Source organism: Oreochromis niloticus, linkage group LG17 (genome assembly GCF_001858045.2).
Source record: "Oreochromis niloticus isolate F11D_XX linkage group LG17, O_niloticus_UMD_NMBU, whole genome shotgun sequence".
Lineage (NCBI taxonomy): Eukaryota > Metazoa > Chordata > Actinopteri > Cichliformes > Cichlidae > Oreochromis > Oreochromis niloticus.
In genome coordinates, this window is record NC_031981.2 from 18702547 (window position 1) to 18720778 (window position 18232).

General features: G+C 43.4%; 1 protein-coding gene across 1 annotated transcript in view; it reads left to right on the plus strand.

Annotated features, from left to right (window-relative positions):
- The window catches only part of celf2 (cugbp, Elav-like family member 2), a 236708-nt gene that overhangs the window by 41095 nt on the left and 177381 nt on the right, over positions 1-18232 (plus strand). Inside the window, exon 2 of the mRNA XM_025899580.1 lies at positions 6940-6975. Coding sequence (XP_025755365.1) covers positions 6940-6975 — 36 coding nt within the window. The remainder of the gene's footprint in view (positions 1-6939; positions 6976-18232) is intronic.

Below are 18232 nucleotides of genomic sequence, written 5' to 3' on the forward strand. Positions count from 1 at the left end.
TTGGACGCACTACTTCTTGCTGTGAAGTCTTTTAATTCAAGTGTCGTTAAAAGGACATCTTTGCAGAAACCATTCAGCTTTACAGCTTTGAGGGGAATATTTCTTGATCAACTCGAAATGCATTGTTTTAAACAGTTCCGCACACAATAAGACACTAGAATCAGGATCAGTGCTTTTATTAACCCTTTAGTTGTGCTATTCTGGACACACCTGAAAGACCCCCCTGAATGCAGCGTCAGTCAGACTATGATTAATGAAACAGCATCTCACTGGTGTTCCTCAGGTCTTGATGCCATCCAGTCCCCTTCCCCCTTTGGCACTTTGGCACGGCCATCTACCCGGCTCATCCTCCAGTGGGAGAGTTAAGATCCATCTGGAGACAGGCCAGCAGCCTGTATCTGACATCATCTTAAGACCTGGCACTGTTTTTCAGAGTGACAATGGCTGACTCACAAACACACGCAACACACACTTCAACACTTATACACACACACCGGCGATGGAGATAAGATTAAGATGACGAATAAAGTGGGAAGCCTTAGGAAAGTGTGAAAGTCAAGTGTGGGAATGCATTTATCAGTGTTTAAAGATGTGTGTTAGGGGTGTGTTGATTGGCTGGGGATTGTGGGTACAGCTTGTGAAGCGGGTATATGTGAAATGCACGATGGCAGGTGAGAGGGAGAGAAGCGTTAAAACGGAAAGTGTTAGGATGACACAGATGGGCTGCTGAGAGGAGGATGAAGCAGGGGAGAAAAACAAGAGACAGCTAGAGATCCTCCTGGGGCTTTTAGAACAAGCAAATATCAAATTGATTTACTGTAGTCTTACAACTGCTAATGAGACAGTCGGCGCAAAGGTAACTGACAACAAATCTGATAATAGATTAAAGATTTTTTTAAAAATCTATCAAGCTGAAATGCCAACTATTCTCTTGTTTTAGCTTTTTAAATGGCTGGATTTATTTTTATTGAGTCTCCATAAAATATAGACGTGACTGTGGGGCCTAAGAAGTAAAGTCAATGCACAAATGCCACATAGCTGCATTCTTTCCAACGGCCAGTAGGGTGAGACTCCTTTGGTTGGCAGTAGAAGTCAGATTGTGTAGAAGTCTATGAGAAAATAAACTTTCCTGGTGAGTATACGGCCTCCGTGTGTGCTTTAGAGTTTCATTTAACACAGTATGTGTTGGCTTTGAACATTAGGATTACATTTAGAACCAGGTGTGCTTTAGTTACTACTTTTACTTCTTTCCACTGGTACCAGGTTGTACCTGGTACTGGGTACTTTTTTTAGCACCTGCTCTGCCGGAGTTCAAAGCAAGCTGAGTCAGTGTCAACAGACTGCACTGCCAGCAATTGGCCAGTCAGTGGCATCACTCGATGAGTCATGAGAGGGACTTCTTAACAAAAATCGAAACTGCCATTTTTGAAACCCGCCAATGACGAAAATGAGTCTGACAGTCCCCGAGTCTGATGAAAAGGTGTAGACTGAGCAGTATGTATATCATCTGTTACTGTTTTGTGTTTCTTTCGCATACATTACATTACAGGACTTTTGGCAATGTTGCTGTAATGACACCACTAGTGAAAAAGAGACATTTATGATTGGCAAGTCACTACCAGAGCTTCTAAGTCAGATCCACCCTTCCCTCAACATCTCAAAAAGTTCACATTGGAGCACAATGGGTGCCCTCACAATGGTCATTTTCAGATTTGTATGACTGTGGATTAAATATTTTTGGGGCTTTCAACTGAATGCATTTCAAGATGCTGCCTTGGATTCAAAATGAGTGTGCAAGTACTTCTGAATCAGGCTCTATTTTACTGTGTGGCTGTTTGAGAAATACTGAATGTTTGATGCTGTTCAGTAGGTTTGTTAAATGGCTCATACTGTCTCTCTTCACACAGCACTAATGCAGAAGCAGTGTGTAGCGGTGTGTGCTATGTGTGCATCACATCTTCTGGTAATCACAATGTCTCCCAGTATCCCATGGCACGTGCCAGGGCTTGCCACCTGCTCTGTCTTTGCGTCGTCTTGTCCGCTGATGCCCAGGAAGCCCCTCAAGTTTTCAGCTTTGTTTTATGTCTCTGCCAGGCCCGCAGCTGCGTGAGGTCTGCAGGAGTTTGTGCGTGGGTTCACATACATTGCCAAAAAGCTGTCTGTCATTAAGCATGAGTCTGGCTTTTTTCCACCTGGACACTGTTTTCCCATCTGTTTCCATCCCAGTGATCAATTCTGACCCAAATTTTGTCAGGTTGACTTATGTAGACCAGCAAAGGGCACAAGCGTTTCCAAAAAAATCAAGGCTAAAGCTTCTTGTTGTGTTTGTTTTCTGCAGAGAGATTTTAGAGAGCTATTCTATCAATAGCTCTGTAATGGGGCAGCTAATAAAATTCTGGTGTGAGTCAGTCAGTGTGCTGGAAAACGATGAAAGGTTAAAATACTATCCAGGCCTAAAATGACCACTTATGCTGAAATAACACTCTTGTAGTAAGAATTTTGAAAAGCTTTCAAGTAGTAATCTGAAATTTCAACATTAACAGATGTGAAAAATTCAGCCAAGGTACACTGAATGTTGTTTCCTGTCCCCGACTTCTTCACGTTGCCAGTAGATAGCTTGAAGTCACACTGTTCCTGTTTGACAGACTGTCCTCACAGTTTTTCTCTCCACAGTCTCAGCAGAGACTACACTTAGTTAGCATTCGACCCTGGAGCATCATTGCAAAAACAAACCAGGCTAATGAGTGCTCGGCAAAATATACATTACACTAGAAAAGGACTTTCAGAAACACCTTGAAACACTAAACACTGAAGTCAGAAATATAAAGCTTCTATATCCGCCAGTTCTAACACCTGTGGATTTTTTGTGTTTTAATTCTCTCTAACGTCCTGATGAAATTGCCAAGGACTTAATCATAATCAGTGTACGATATTTGTTCCAAGGAAATGTCTCAAAAGAGAGTGCATTTCCCTTTCAGAGGGAATATATATAATACTAAGTCCAAATGACAGAACTCTAGTAACAAACAAAAAGCTGTAGTAATCATACACAGTCCAGACTTCAAAGTAAAGTAACATCTTTAAAGACTACTTGGAGTCAGAAACTAGCACTCCAATCCCTTAAAGTAAATGCATGCAAAGTTACATTACTGAAAAACTCAGCCGCTTTCTTAAAACTTGGTTACTGGAAATAGTGGCTTAATAATAACTTACATAGGATCTCAGAAGAAACATAATAGGGATACATGGAGGTGGAAGTCTGCAACAATGTCAATGTTTTTCACAGATTTGAAGCGTGGTCGAGGATGCATCATGGTTTAGGGCTGCTTCGGTGTCTCAGATCCTGGATGCCTTGCAGCCACTGAACAACTGAGCCACATATTAGCTATTTGCCAGTCTGTGGGTGTCTGCGTTTGGCTTATCGCCATTTACGAGCATTGATGGTGTCTTGACGTTGTATAGTTTGTCCACCAGAGGGCACTCTGCAACTTTCCTGTTGGTGACACGTTGGGAAACTACAGATTAACTAGCTGATCCAAGCAAAGTCTCCGAATGTAAATGGGATTAAGTAACTAAGTAGAAGAAAAGTCCAAAAAATCTGTTTATGTTTCACGTATCTGAAAAAAAAAATTACTGGCCGATATATCGGAATATCGGATTTTAAAATCACCAAATATCACTGTTGGTATAAAAAGTCTATGTGAGTCAGCTCTATTGTACAGTGAAATCTTAGAAGACCCAAAAAACATAAGTACACAAACATCACAGTGGTTAAGGAAGAAGAAAATTCAGGTTGTGGAATATAGGAATCTGAATCCTGATGTTAACACGACCTGAAGTGGGCTGTTCAGTCCAGACATCCCAGACGTAATGATGGACAAAAGCAATTTTGTTGGAGGAATGATCCAAAAGTCATCCTTCATCATTGCTCAAGTCTCAGAGGCAACCAAAGAGAACATCAGATGGAGGAGGATGGAAGAGTTACTAGATTTGAGTTCACTTGCGTTTTCCAGCTAGCTCTGTGATTAATTGCTCAATGAATTCAATATAGGTGTAAGAAGTACCACTATTATGTGTTATTAATTCCATCTGGATTGTGTTCTTATAAAACTGAGACTCAAATAAAGGCTAGACCACCTCTTATCGATGCAGAAACCCTGATGAAGGGTTCTTAAACTTTTCTAGACACATACTGAGTGTCAATGAAGTTTAAGCACGAGTCTTATAATTAAAGCATGCAAGACCCGTCTGCTTTATCCTGTTTTGGCTTTTGCTTCCCAGCTGGATATGGACTAAGTGAGAGGAACTCTTAGTTGCTTGACTGTGCTTTTAGTGTCATCATACTCTAATTGAACTTACTGTAATTAAGTTTAATTAGAGTCTTTATAACTGGCTGACTTTTTCTGTAATGTCTAAGTTGCAAAGCATGTTTTAACATCGAGCTGTAATATGCGAGTTAATAAGTAATAAGAACCATGGAGTGTAAACGTTTGGAGGTTATATATGTATGTAGATTTCAAAATATGAGAGCCCTGGTTGAGTTTTGTGCGCAGTAGTTTAGTTGTGTCTTATTTGCATCTGTGTGTATGCGGTGTGTGTACTTGTAAGTGCGGGCTGTGTGTATCTGATGTTCCATTTACCCTTTTTCATAATTCATGGCACTGGGAAAATGGACTGAAGCGGAGGTGGCTATCGTGTGTGTGTGTGTGTGTGTGTGTGTGTGTGTGTGTGTGTGTGTAGCAGGATAACAGATGAGCGTTTTGTGGTTCTGTGGAGATGAAACGGACAAGAGTGCGTCTTTGAAATGCAAAGAGTAGTGATAGCGGTGATTGGCCACTGTGTTGAGGAGGAGTTTTTTCCCCAGCATTTCATCATAACACACTTGCTCTCACCTCCCACCTCCACACACACACGCACACACATGCACACAGACACGCACAAAGTTTGTTAATGATAGCATTGTTAATTCATTATTATTTTATTTACCTCTGTGACATAAAACCCGGACTAATTCGGTGCGTCTGAGCTCTGGGGGGTTGCTTGTGTCTGCTTGTGCGTGTCTGTATTGCACTGAGTGTAATGCTGGCTCGCACACACACACACATGCATACAGTGTCTAGTGGTGGGGCCTGGGGACCAATTTATTTACATGCAGTGGAAGAGGAACAGAGAATTGAAGGAAGGGATAAAACAAAAAGGGAAGGAGAGAAAAAGAGGAAGCAGCAGGGAATTATGGAGAAAACCCAGTGGAACGAGCAAGTTTCTCTGCTGTTCCCAAGGACAGACTCGACCAATTTACTATTTAGATGGCTCAGTGGGGGTGTGCTTCTTTGTGGATTTTGTTTGCCAGTATCTTAAGTGGTTTCCAGAAACGCTGCCTTCATTGGTGACGGACTGTTTTAGCTCCAGGGTTAAAAAGTAGCTTAAAGCTGCAGTCGCATGTATTTGCTTTGAAAACAGGTAGAATTTAACAGGAAATCACCTACAAATGATGCAACCGCAGCCTGGGAACATTTACGGAAAACCCGAGTGAGATGATAACCTTTGCTGGATGCCGCTGTGTGCTGCAAGAGATACAGGAACTGTTTGAGCACACAGAAACGTCTCTCACAGTAAATCTTAATGCTTTTTGGATAATTTTATTTTGAAGTTATAGGGAGGGGGTTACTCTGTAGTGGGAAATTGTTTCATGACTGGAAACGGGTTGGAGCCGTAAAGCATACTGGAGATGTGCACTGATATGATGTTTATATGTAGCTCTATTAAGATTCTATCCTGCATCAATGTATACATTTTTCTACTGTTTATCTGCTATTAGTTCTCTGCAGTTAAATCAAAACTGCTTGTATTTCCCTCTCTCAAGCAATCACTGGAGGGAAATTCTTTGTAGTGTGTTCTGGGTCTGCTCAGGTGTTTCCCTAAACGTCGAGTCACCTGCTGTGGAGAAGCTCATCAGCCATCCCAGTCATAACTCCAAACCTCCACAGTCGTAGTTTTCAGTTTCCCTGCCTTCTGTAGTCCCCCGCTCTTTACCTGACTGTTTTTGCCTGATTTGTTTCTTCTTTTATTTGATTGTGCTTTTGTGTGTTTCATTTCCCCGTTCTTGTTCTGTTTTTCTGCCTTCATCAGCGTAAGTTAACTCACCTGTCAGGTTCACCTGTTACACTGCGTAGCACCCTTTGTTGAACTCTAAGTCTTTATTAAACTTCCTTGTTTCTCCGCCCACCCGCCAGTCTCCGGGTCCTCTTGTGAACGTTTGCTAACGAACCATGCCCAGAAAGCCCAGAACAAAGTTCATTTTTTCCCACTTGTACCTGGAATCGTGTTCTTTTGGCGACTGCACACAGTTCGTCCCCATAGGCGATGAAGGGAATTTAGCTCAGTCAGAAAATCAAAAGCCTCACCTTCACGCTTTGCAACTCCTGCTCTACTCTCCCACTTTCGAGGGCAATCAGTTCTTTTTTCCCCCCGGTTGAGAACCGTGGCCTCAGAATTTAAGGCGCTAATTCTCCTACCAGCCCCTTTATGCTTGACTGCAGTGGGCCTCTGTGATAGTTGGAGGTCACCGCTTGATGAAGCCAACAGGACCTCATCGGCAAATAGCAGAGATACGAACCCCGGAAATCTGCCGGTTGTGCCTAGAAATTCTGGGCAGCCCTGGAGTCCAGTGAGCAGCTGCCGAGAGAAATACTGACTGAAGGGTGCCCTGAATTAAACGCTCAGTGCCTGCTGTTAAATATCTTGGTAGAAATTTCTTATCATGCTGGCAACTTAAAATGAGAGAAAACAGCCTTTTAGTTTGAGGGAATAAGACGCTTACATTTGTCAGCATCTCTGTTTGGACACAAATTATATTCGATTTGTCTTTTACAGATCTTTAGGTAAATAATTTTTATTTTCTTTACAGCCGTTCAACAATCTTTCCTCTTTGTCTTGCAGGCAGGACGCCAGTGACCTCTCTGGACCGATACAAAGGTACTGTAATACATCTTTCGTCATCCTTTTCCTTTTTCCCCTCACTCCTTCGCCTTCCTTTGGCCTCATCTGCAATGAAGCATGCCATCTCCAGGCTTAAGGCCAAGCACTGGCTGCGTCAACACTGGAGTGGTGTTGTGAAAAGGGGGGAAGGGGGGCGCCGCAGAAGGACAGAAGGTAGATGAGATGAGGTCGTGGGTTGAGAGAGAGACAGAGAAGTAAAGGAAAAGAGAGAAAGGGGAAATTAAAAGGCAGAGATGTGACGTGCCTCAGATCTATGGCCAAAGAGGGTCATTAAACTAAACCCTTCGGCGACAGAACGACAGATCAAGAGAGGGGAGAGGGAGGGCAGAAGAAGGTTTAAATAAGGGCCAATCTTAAAATAGCATTACCTATTTCTCATCTGAGGCCTAGTTAACAGGAAAAGAATGAATATCTTGCCCCGAAAACCATCAGCGCCCTCCCATTTCTTACAAGATGGAGGGAGGTCGGGGGGTGGGGGTGGACGAGCCGGTGCAAGTTTTTATCCGTTTGAATCACTTTAAGCTCATAAAGATTTCTAATGCACCTGTAATGCTTTATGATCTGAGTTATAATCAGAGATAATGCTTACTGTTGCAGTAAATATTACATTTATGAACTACAGGTGTTAATGACTGGTTGTCCAACAAAGACCCTAATAATAGCACATCTCATAAACATTCATAGGATCCATAATGCGTCAGCAGGTGCTGCTGTAAGTGCGGTCACCGCTGCATTGAAGGGTACTCCAGAATCACAATCCACTGCATTCATGAGCCGAGAAGGCAAAAATACATTTTAGCAGGCAAACAATAAAGAAGGATAAATGTTGTGTAGAGATGAAAATGTGATTTCTCTCTCTTTTTTAAAAAACAGGCAGTTATTTCTCTTTATAATAAAGCAGAAAACAACAAAGATAGAAGGTGATGAAATGTTCGCTGTGATGGATTACCTATCCTTAGTGAGTTTTAAGTCTCTGTGAGCTGATTTTTTTTACTCTGTAGTGAAATGAACTGAATCTAATGGCTCCCTGGAAAGTCAGAAATCCATTTAAAAACTCGCAGTATATTTGGAAAATACTCAGCAGTAATATAAAGAATATGCGATTTTAATGGACTGAATCGTGTCAGACCACTGATGTGGTCCTTTAAGTAACCCAGTGGCTCTATAATTTTAATATTACTTTTATTTTTTTATATATATATAAATGTATAAATGTTTTTTGTAAACCAGGCTAACCTCTAAATAAATGTTTTGTACTTTTGGAAGTGCGGCAAGAAAAAGGATAGCATGTTGTGACACGATGATGAGTTCTACATCTGCTGATTTTTCAATACTACAGTCTCTAAATAGTATCAGTCTAAAGCTGCTCCTGACAGGCGAACACGGCAGGTGAATCAGCTGAGATCAAAAAAACAAGATCCGGCTCGGAACGCGACAACGGCGGAAAAGAGGCAAAACACGGGAGGAAGGGCGAGCGACGGCGGCTGTGGCTGTGAATAATTAGGCAAAATAGTTTGCTTTTGTTTTTCTCTCTGATTGGAGAAAATAAGCGAGGCTGTGACTGTCGCATGCACTCTCACACACACACACACACACACACCAGTGTGTATTGTCTTAGGCACTAATCCGCCACACAGCTGCGTCATTCCGGAACGTGTGTTTACTTCCTCTGTGCCTTTACCACCACCACCATCGCTGCCGCCGACCCCCCACAATCCCCTGCAAACGCACACAAACACACACACATGCACAATCACACAAAAGAGAACTGGGCGTATAATTTGATCCTGTGTGCTCTCCTCCTCTAATGAAGCTCTCTGGCGGTTTGACTGACACCCGGCTCGTTATTTAAGTGCCTGTTTTGGGCCAGGAGGAAGAAGAAGAGGAGCTGGGGCAAGGATGGAAGACGAAGAGGAGGCGGAGGAGGAGTGAGAGGGGTTCGGGAGAAACAGATAGGAAAAGTGGCAACAAGGGAGCTGAAAGAGAGGATAGGATTGGAATTGGGAGGATAGGGATAGATAAAGGGACTACAGGAAATGAAAACAGGCTGGAAGGATGAAGCAGGGACAGAGAAAAAGAGGATCATGGGAGTCGTAGGGAGTAAATGAGAGAGAGGTGTGGAGAAGAGTTTAAAAAAAAGAAAGAGGAGAACTGCAATCAAGACAAGACAGTTCGGGAGGAGGAAGAGCTGATGCCGGAAACGGGGGTGATAAAGGGTGTGGAGGGATTGTGTGCATGAGTGTGTATAATTGCAGGTCTTTGTCCTGATAATGTTCTTTGAAGGCACACAGCTGATAATTAGCAGGCATGGCTCCACGGATGCCTTTCAGCATCGGTCATTATGAGCCGCAAACCCACTATTGGCTCTGACATGACCTCCTGAGATGGCGAGGAACGCTGCGCGCACACTTACACACACACACACACACAAACATATACACACACGTGCGTGCCAGCAGCGGGCTCACGCACGTCAAAAAAACGCACCAATTGTGGTAAACAAGTGCTGATTAGTGTATGAATAGCATAAGCTCACGAGTGGAACAGATACAACAGCTCTCCGAAGGCCTCAAGTTCCTCTTTGGCATGAGGGCTGCAGGTGCGCGTGACACGCACAAATGCACTCACACTTCCTGTTTACAGAGCCAGACCCACACAGACAGCAGAGACTGTAATTACAGGGATTCACACAATGTGGCGTCCCGGTACGCTGCGTCCGTTATTGCCTCCCCGGTTGCCACATGACAACAGCGGTCTCCCCCCACCACTCGCTACGGAGACTGCCTGATGCGCCGCTCCTGGCCCCGCCTCCCCAAGTATTCCCACATCTGAATATTTATGAGACAGGAACTGGCAGTCAGAAGACACGGGCTGGAGTATTCGCTCTCCTCTGCAGTGACAGTTGTCGGTGTTAAAGGCTCCTTCCTGAGCTTTAATTTGTCCCCCAGTGAGAAAACGTCCAGCAGGAGCTGCAGCGTGGCAGATTCCTGAAAGCGCTCCCGGTCATTTCATTTTTTTTAACCCCACGTTTTTGTGCCAGAACTTTTGCATTTCGTCAATAAGGGCAATGACTCCGATTTTTAATAACACAACAAACAGGCCTCTCTCTCTCGTCGAGTAACGGCGTGGCGTGTTGGAAAGGACAGCATCCGGCTTTATCTCGCCTCTGTTATTTCTGTCATCTTTCAAAAACTTCTTTTCTTCTCGACGTGATCAGAATGTGCGACCAAATATCAGCGCTGGGTCCTTCTGCTACGCCTTTTTGTGGCTTTCAGCTTAGCTTAGGTGCCATCATGTGACCAAAGAGTGGATGCTAATCAGGTGGTTACAAGTGGCCAAAGGAGAAAAAAAGACTGAAACTGTTGCAGCAGGAAAACCAGGATTATAATTCTCATTGGGTTTTTAATTGTCGAGGGCTATGCCGGTGTCACGCTCACTGTTCATCCATTTTTCATCCAAACACATGAATTATGAAGAATTGCTAATGACGGGGAGGGAAGGAGAGAGAGAGGAGAGGAGGGTCTGTGTGCAGAGAGCTGGACGGACTCTTAGATATCTTTTCTTCCTTCGCTTCCCCACAATCTGTCTCTCTGCTCTCTCAAGAGAGTTTTTTTCTTTTTTGAGTGACACAGGGGTTCAATTTGTGGATAAAACACACACACACACACACACGCACACACGCACACACACACACACACACACAGCCTGGGTGGCAGGTGAACATACAGTGGTCCAGGAGGGACTGACTTCTGTATGTGTGATTTAGACCATTGACCTGGAACACACAGAGCACTGAGAGAATAAAACTCACACACACACACACACACACACACACACACACACACACACACTTCATTACTTTGTTTTTTCTATTAAAGTATTGACAATCCTATTTATCAGGGAATCTCAGCTCATTTTATCAGTTTTCGGTAACTTAATTTTTGTTATTTACTCAGTAATATAGTTTTTAAAAACATTATTATAGTGTTTTTAATTTGTTACTTTGTTGCGTTCTCTAGATAATTTTGGTTACCACCACAGTTACTATGTATCTATTAAATATTTTAAGTATCATTGTAACTGTTTCTATATTTTAACATGTAATTACAAGTTTTTATTCTTCCTTTTTGTTATTTTTGTTTTTATCGAGCATCGAATAGCGTATAGTGTTGAACATACAGATTTGCTCTTCCTGAATGATTTTCGGATGCCTTTACTTATTTACTTTTTTAACATTTGGTATTTTTGTTTTAATATTGTATTTTTGGTGCATTTGTTTTGTTTCATGGGAACTAAATTTTCATCTTTTTATTATCATTATTTTATTATTTACTAGTTTATCCCCTGAAAAAGTTGGATCATATTGAGTAGTTGATCGGAAAATGTATTTTTCGGTGTTATCGCAGCTTCTTAATCAATCCAGAACACGACTAGGTATTAAAGCAGATTCGTCTGAACACACTCACTCACACTCACACACACACACATGCAGTCAGAGCGTTGTGCCCCGGGGTTTTCTGGGATACTGGAGTGGAGTTCCTTCTTCCCGCTGACGCTCCCTCGCTGAGACGGGGAGAAGCTGAACTGGTGGGCGTGTCTTCTTTGCATTGCAGTGATTTCCTAAAACAATAAGAATATACGGCTGTTATGATTGTACATCCATTTCAATCGAGTCCTGATTGTAAGTGCGCTCTTTTATTAGCAACTTCTACCCAGTGCAAACAATGCTGTTGCCATAATTAATCATTATCACATTAATTTTGTTTTGAATGATTACTGTAGCACGTTATAAAGAAACTGTTTTTGTTGGTGGTGGTGGTGTTGATCTTTCTGAAATTAGTTCTTCAAGCGCAGTAATGATTCAGTTACAAGATTGCGATCTGGGGGAAAAATATCTTTAGATTTGCTTTTTACTTTCCTTTTCCATTTTCATTCGCTTGTTTGCACATTCCCACATTTGTCTTTTTCTGTGCTAAGGCACATATGCATGCCTTTCAGTGTGTGTGTGTGTGTGTGTGTGTGTGTGTGTGAGATGTTGGGGGAACTCAGTGTGACTTTTTTTTCCCTCTTTTTTGAGAGGCTCCAGATGGCTGAGAGACAGGTGAGCCAATTAGCGAGTCTCACTACACAGCAACATCATCACACCGGCGGAGCACGACAGCGAAACACACAAGCACACACACAAGCACACACACACACAAACACACACAAACACAAAAAACATACCAGTATTCCACATGACTCTGCCGTACGGTTAGCTCTGCCACCGTAACGTCCCGATGTGCGTCTTAGTCCGTCAATACGCCGTCACGAGCTCGTCAGTGTCACCGCGCAGATGAAATTGATTCTGGAATATGTAACGATTCTGGGAAATGATGACAAATCATCCTCTAATGTTAGCTTATTATCACGGCCTCCCGCAACATACAGCGCCGCGCGACTTATACTGTGGCCCATTATGCATGTTTTATACGACCCAGAAAACAGGCATAATGGGCAGATTTGAATTGATTTGCTTGTGTATTCATTTATTTTCAAGGAGCCAAAAATATTTCAGCAAGCCTCGCTGATGTTCATTATAATTCTAATGAAGTCGAAATCTTCACAAAGGAGGAGAGAGCGGCAGGAAGACAGCAAGTCTAAACAAAACAACAACCTTTATCTGTCTTCCTCTCTTTATCCCTCTTTTTTTCCCCCTCTCATGTCGTCTCTTTTGCTCTGTTTCAGCGCTGAATAGCTGAATATTAGGCGCAGAAATTGCAGACTTTGCCGGTAATTAGCCGTCAGCCGCTGTGGAAAACACACCTGACCCTTTGCACTCCTTCCAGCTTCTAGATGCAAACAATACCCCCACACACATATGCATCCATATGATGCAACGCATGCACTTGCATGGTGCTTATTATTTAAAAAGGCTGCTGTGTTTGTCTATTTCTCTTTTTGTTAAGGGATAATTGAACAGCCATGACGGCCGCTTTCCCGCCTAATGGAAGGGGACAAATTAATCTCTCTGTGCTAATGTCTGCAAATGGAACAGGACCACTCCTGCCACCTCCATGCTCAGCTAACCTGCTTGGCATTAGTGCATATGAGGATAATGTAAACCTCCGTCGGCTCTGATGATGGATATAATGCAGCTAGTGTCATTTTGAAACTGTGGGATTCTCTAGGCCTTCAGGGAAAAAAATTTGAATCACAAAAGAATTTGTATAATGTTTTTAATTGAAACAATCAATGTTCTGTGGTACAGTTTTCAGGTCATTCCTACCTGATATATATGCCTCCAACTGAGTATTTCTAAAGGATTGGTATTAAGTAGATACTTTAAATCATCCTGTGAGGTAAGAAGTTGAATAGATGCATTCTTATATGTACTGAAAGTCATTAACTGCATTGGAGTCTTAAGAAGGATTTCTCACAGTCGCTTTAGAGCAAGTCTCGATTTAGACAGAGGACTGCAGACTGTGCTGCTGTAGGTGCTAACAGCGCCACAGGAGGGGTAAAGTGGGAGACGGGGAACTGTTAACAACTGCAGTAAAAGGCAGTGGCATCAAGACTGCATTCTTTTGGATTCCTTGTCAGTCACCAGGCAAGATGTGTAAATAATGCAGGCACTGCACAGCCACACATCTCGAATATGTAAGTGCTGTGTCTTTTCATCTTCAGTGTTTTGTATGATCTTTGTGAAACACGGTGAAAACCTGTTTAAACCATAAACAATCCTGTTCATATGCTGAGGGTGGAGACTTAGCGCGTATATGAAGACGCCCCAGTGTTATACTTTCAACATCGTCAAGAATGGGAGGTTCTGTTTAAGGCTGATTTTTTTTATTCTCATGGTGTAGGTGTGAACACAAGGCTCCGTTCACAGCAGCAATCTGTACTGTAAGTAAAAGACCTAAAAATATTGGACGGAGAACTTTAGTTTTTAATCCTCAGTCGTAAAAGGCAGAGGGGCAACCAACGGGGCAGCGTGGACACAGTTACTCAAGAACGAGGCGACTTTGGATTTTCACACTTATACCATAGGTGCAGCTCCTAAAAATGTCAGGCAAGTTCCAATATCGATGACCTCGACCTCAAGTTCAAGTTCAGAGGTCAGGTTTTCAGAAATTGTTGTCAACACAACAACTCGAGAAGAAAATCACGTAGGATTTTCAACTTTATATCACAGGTACAAATTTGGAGGCTGGGGGGTAGGGCCACCAGTGTTTCCCGCTCATGTAAGAGAAAGAGTCATTTAAAAGTGTTGCTTGCTAAGAACTAAGTTAATTAACTGTAAATCAACTGAGATTTGGTTCTCGCAGTGCAGTTCAGTCTTGTAATCGTAGCTCCATTTCAGAACACTCAACCCAAGACACAGTAAGGTGAAGACACCATAATATTAGTGAGAATGCCGAGTATCAGATGCTCTGATATGAACAGCTCTTGGCGGAGGTGGGAACAAAGAAATCCCTTCCAGAAGAAACAGAAACTGGAACAGGCAGCTATCTACCACAACCAGTGAGGAGAAGAGAGACTAAAAGAGTATACTGAGGCTATGATTAACGAATAACTGGACAAAACACAAACTCTAGGAGCAGACACATGTAGGGAAACCATAGTTTTATCAAAGGCTTTTAATTTCAGCTTCTGCAGACTTTTTCATGCAGACCAATTACTGCATGATTGCTTCACACTCAAAGCAAGCTACAAAATTGTGTAATAACAGCTACTGTGTGTGTCTGTGTGGCATCCACAGCTGTCGGTGTGCACATCTGGGGGGAGAATAATCCCGATCTTAGGATTTCATTTGGGCTTGCCCTTTTTTCTTTAGAAAAGACCAGAGAGTGGCCCAAAAAGTGCCTTGCCTTAGCGTTGTAAAATTTCTTTGAAGCGTTAGCACGGTCGACTTTGTGGCACACGAATGCCTTCTCATTTTCAGTCCCCAAATCTGTAAAACGCGAGGTAAACTCTTCTACCTTTGTTCCCCTTAACTTAATTAACCGTGTTCATTCTGCTTAGTTTCACTGCACGTTTTTCTCCCAGCCATTCGCGCCCTCCTGCAGTGCCTCTGTGTTCCGCCAAGGGGGCCCACCTCACAGTTTTAGAAGTAATTTGCAAATGGTTTCCAAAATAAGCTCCACGATGCCGTGGCATCAGTCGCGCTACCGTCTCTGTTCACATTTGAACATGTTTTGTAGAGGAATGTGGAGGTGGGAGGTCGGGTGACTGTCACCCTATTTTCCCATCTTAATAGCCCGTGATCCCACAGCCATTTTGCCTTCTAAGCCTTTTCCTGTGGATGACCTCCAGGGGAGATTGTGTTGCTGCTGCTGGAGTACAGAGGAGTTGATTACGCTGGCAGTGCCGGGGCTTTGTTCTAAGCATATGCCCGTCCTTGGCTTTGCAGCGCGCGAGAAAAGAGATGAAGAAGAAGACGACGAAGAGGAGTCTTATCTCTCCCGCGGGGTCTCGCATCCTTTCATTCCAGATTGTCTTGGTGACCTTCTTGCCCCACCCGGTTCATCCCGACCCTCCACTGCATCGCTTGTTTACTGTCCCATAATGACATTGTCAATGGCAACAATACATCCGCTTATCGCGAGGTGTCTGCCGTCACAATGGATGAATGGCAGCGTAATGGAAAGGCGAATTTGTCCCGTTGTCATCTCCAAGTCTTTGGAGGCTCTCTCCTACTTGGCCGTGTGTGCCGGCGTAAGATAAGATTAATTCTTCATATCGCAGGGCTGATTGCAGAATCTTGTATCTAATGCAATTTTTATTTCCTCACCCCTCCTCCTTTCCTATTTCCCTTTTCTTTCGAACTGCAGAGTCAAGCATTTTTTTTCCTCCTCTTTCTCTTTGGGGAAAAAAAATCTAAATAATTTATCTGTGTTTTGGTGCATTTTCCCCCCCTCCTGTACTTGTGAGTGGAGAGAAATGGGATGGAGACAGACAGGAGGAAAGGCACATGAGAGTGTTTTTTTTTTCTTTTCTTTTCTTTTTTTTTGAATGGGAGGAACGTGAGCAGCATGCCGAGGAGGGTAAGAAAAGGGAGCGAAGGATGGCGGGAAGGAGGCAGAGGGGTTGAGCGAGCGAACCTCGCTCAGCTCTCGGCTGGAGAGGGGCCTAAGAGGAGCCTGCAGACTTTGGTAATCCCTCTTTTATTAATGTGAAGCCAAGCTCAGCAGAATGCAGGCTCACAGACATACCAGAGCTGCTCACAACTGACTGTCTTTGGGCCTCGCTGTCTGTCTCTCGCATGCAGATCTGCTTCGCTGTCATGACGGGCCAAGTCCGACCCCTCCCATTTGCCGGGCTAGTAAACAGCTAAACGGTTAAAACAGCGTCGCGTCTGGCCCGGGTCCAGACCCGGCCCCGTGCACTTCTGCCCTGCGAGTGGAGCTCTCGAGTCTTTTGATCCTCGCTCAGGTTCCCGGGCTTGGGTTTTTGGCACCGAAATGCATCCTTACCGCTGCACCGTGCCCTGCACGTTACCATGACAACCCCCCTTACATCACTCAGTGCCCCCCATGTAGCCAATGGGCATTGACCTTTTGCTGTCAGAGCGTGTTAGGGAGTGAGAGACACAAAGTGAGAGAGAGAGATGGGAGAGAGCGAGTGGAGGCAGGCGCGCGGCAGAAACAACAAACACAAATAGGTCATTAAATCGTAAACACAATTTAAAAGAGACAGAGGCTGCTCGGTTCAACTGGGCCTCAAGTTACTGCGATGTCAGCGCCACAGCGTGCGTTCACTTTGAATGACGAAAACAAGATGCTTGTCTTCATAAGGCATGATGTCATGATGTTGTAAAAACAACAAAAAAAGCCATGTTTTTAATTTAAGGCTAAATTTGAGATATCGTGAGACAGGGGGTTCCCTGTAACACTTAGCTTCTGATGGTCCTGTACACCGCCATATGTTCTATGCTCTCCAGCAGTAGCCCTTTAACACAGACTCATATGCGGAGAGCAGGCTTCCAGCAGCAAGCACAGAGAGAGACTGATGCGGGCCTTCAGAGAGATCCTCGTTAGGGTAAATAAATGTAAGGAAGTGTGTAGAAAATGCCAATTAAAAGGCAACTAGATGGAATTAGAATTCAAATGAATGCTGTTTTTAACCTCTCAACCTCTACAAGGTCGCTGCTTGGGGATATCGTAAAGAGTTTAGATCGTTAAAGTTTGTGTTATATGTTGTTTAGAATGTGACTAAAGGCAACTGAGCCCTCCTGAGTGCTTCTCCAGCAGCCTGCAGGATGCTGAGAGGTTAAAGAGCTGCTGAAGTTTGTTTTTTCCTTAATATGGTGGATTTTTTTATACATTTAACCGGTTTTGATGTCTTATTCAGCAGATTCGCTTGCATTTGGCCACCAGCTTAGAATGTTCTCAGCCAATTTATCACTCCTATAGATATGGCTGGTAGGTACCCTTGTGTACCTGCTTGTAGTCCAAAAAAGTGCATCATCAGCCATTCTTATCACAGCGTTCTGTTGGAGTTCTGTGTGCATGTAAAATCTACAGTAGAGTTTTTTTTATACTCAGGCCATTTTCACACATGCATGGCATCCTGAACTTGACCTGACAGAAGTGCATCTGAGGACAAACACGTTGAGTCAGACATTGAACACCTGCCAAAACTACAGTTTTTCCCATATTTTAAGACCCTCCTGTTCTGCTGTTTGTCCCTGAATTTGCAAGACTCTCACACTTTATCGTGAGAAGTTGTAACGCACTCTTGTTTTACAGATGATCTGGCAACGTTCTCTCCATTCACTGCAATTTCAACTACAACCTGGCAACTCACAGAAGGATTCAAAGGGTGTGTGCGCAGCTTATCGCTCCTGAAGCAGACCAGTTGGTGTTGTTGTTGCCTCAGAACTCCATTGACTGTTCAGACGCAGTGAAGAACCAGACGTTTTAATAACCAAAATAAATGCAGGCGAGTTGAGTGATATTTCTGTTTTTCCGGATGTCGATGATGGTGGGTTTTTGACTTCTGTCAAAAGGACACTTTCCGATTAAGAGCTTTCCAAATCAATTACTCGTAACCGAAATGTTGTGAAAAGACGACGCCTCTGTTCCAAGTTATTAAATTGGATGAGTTACAATCATTCTCATCAAAACAAGTTATAATCTGCACTGCCGTCACCGTGCGCAACCGTTGGGACCGACTACAAAGTGCAAGACTGAAAAAAACAAGAAACACTGCAAAAATATTCAACGGACACACTGAAATCATTTCACCCCTC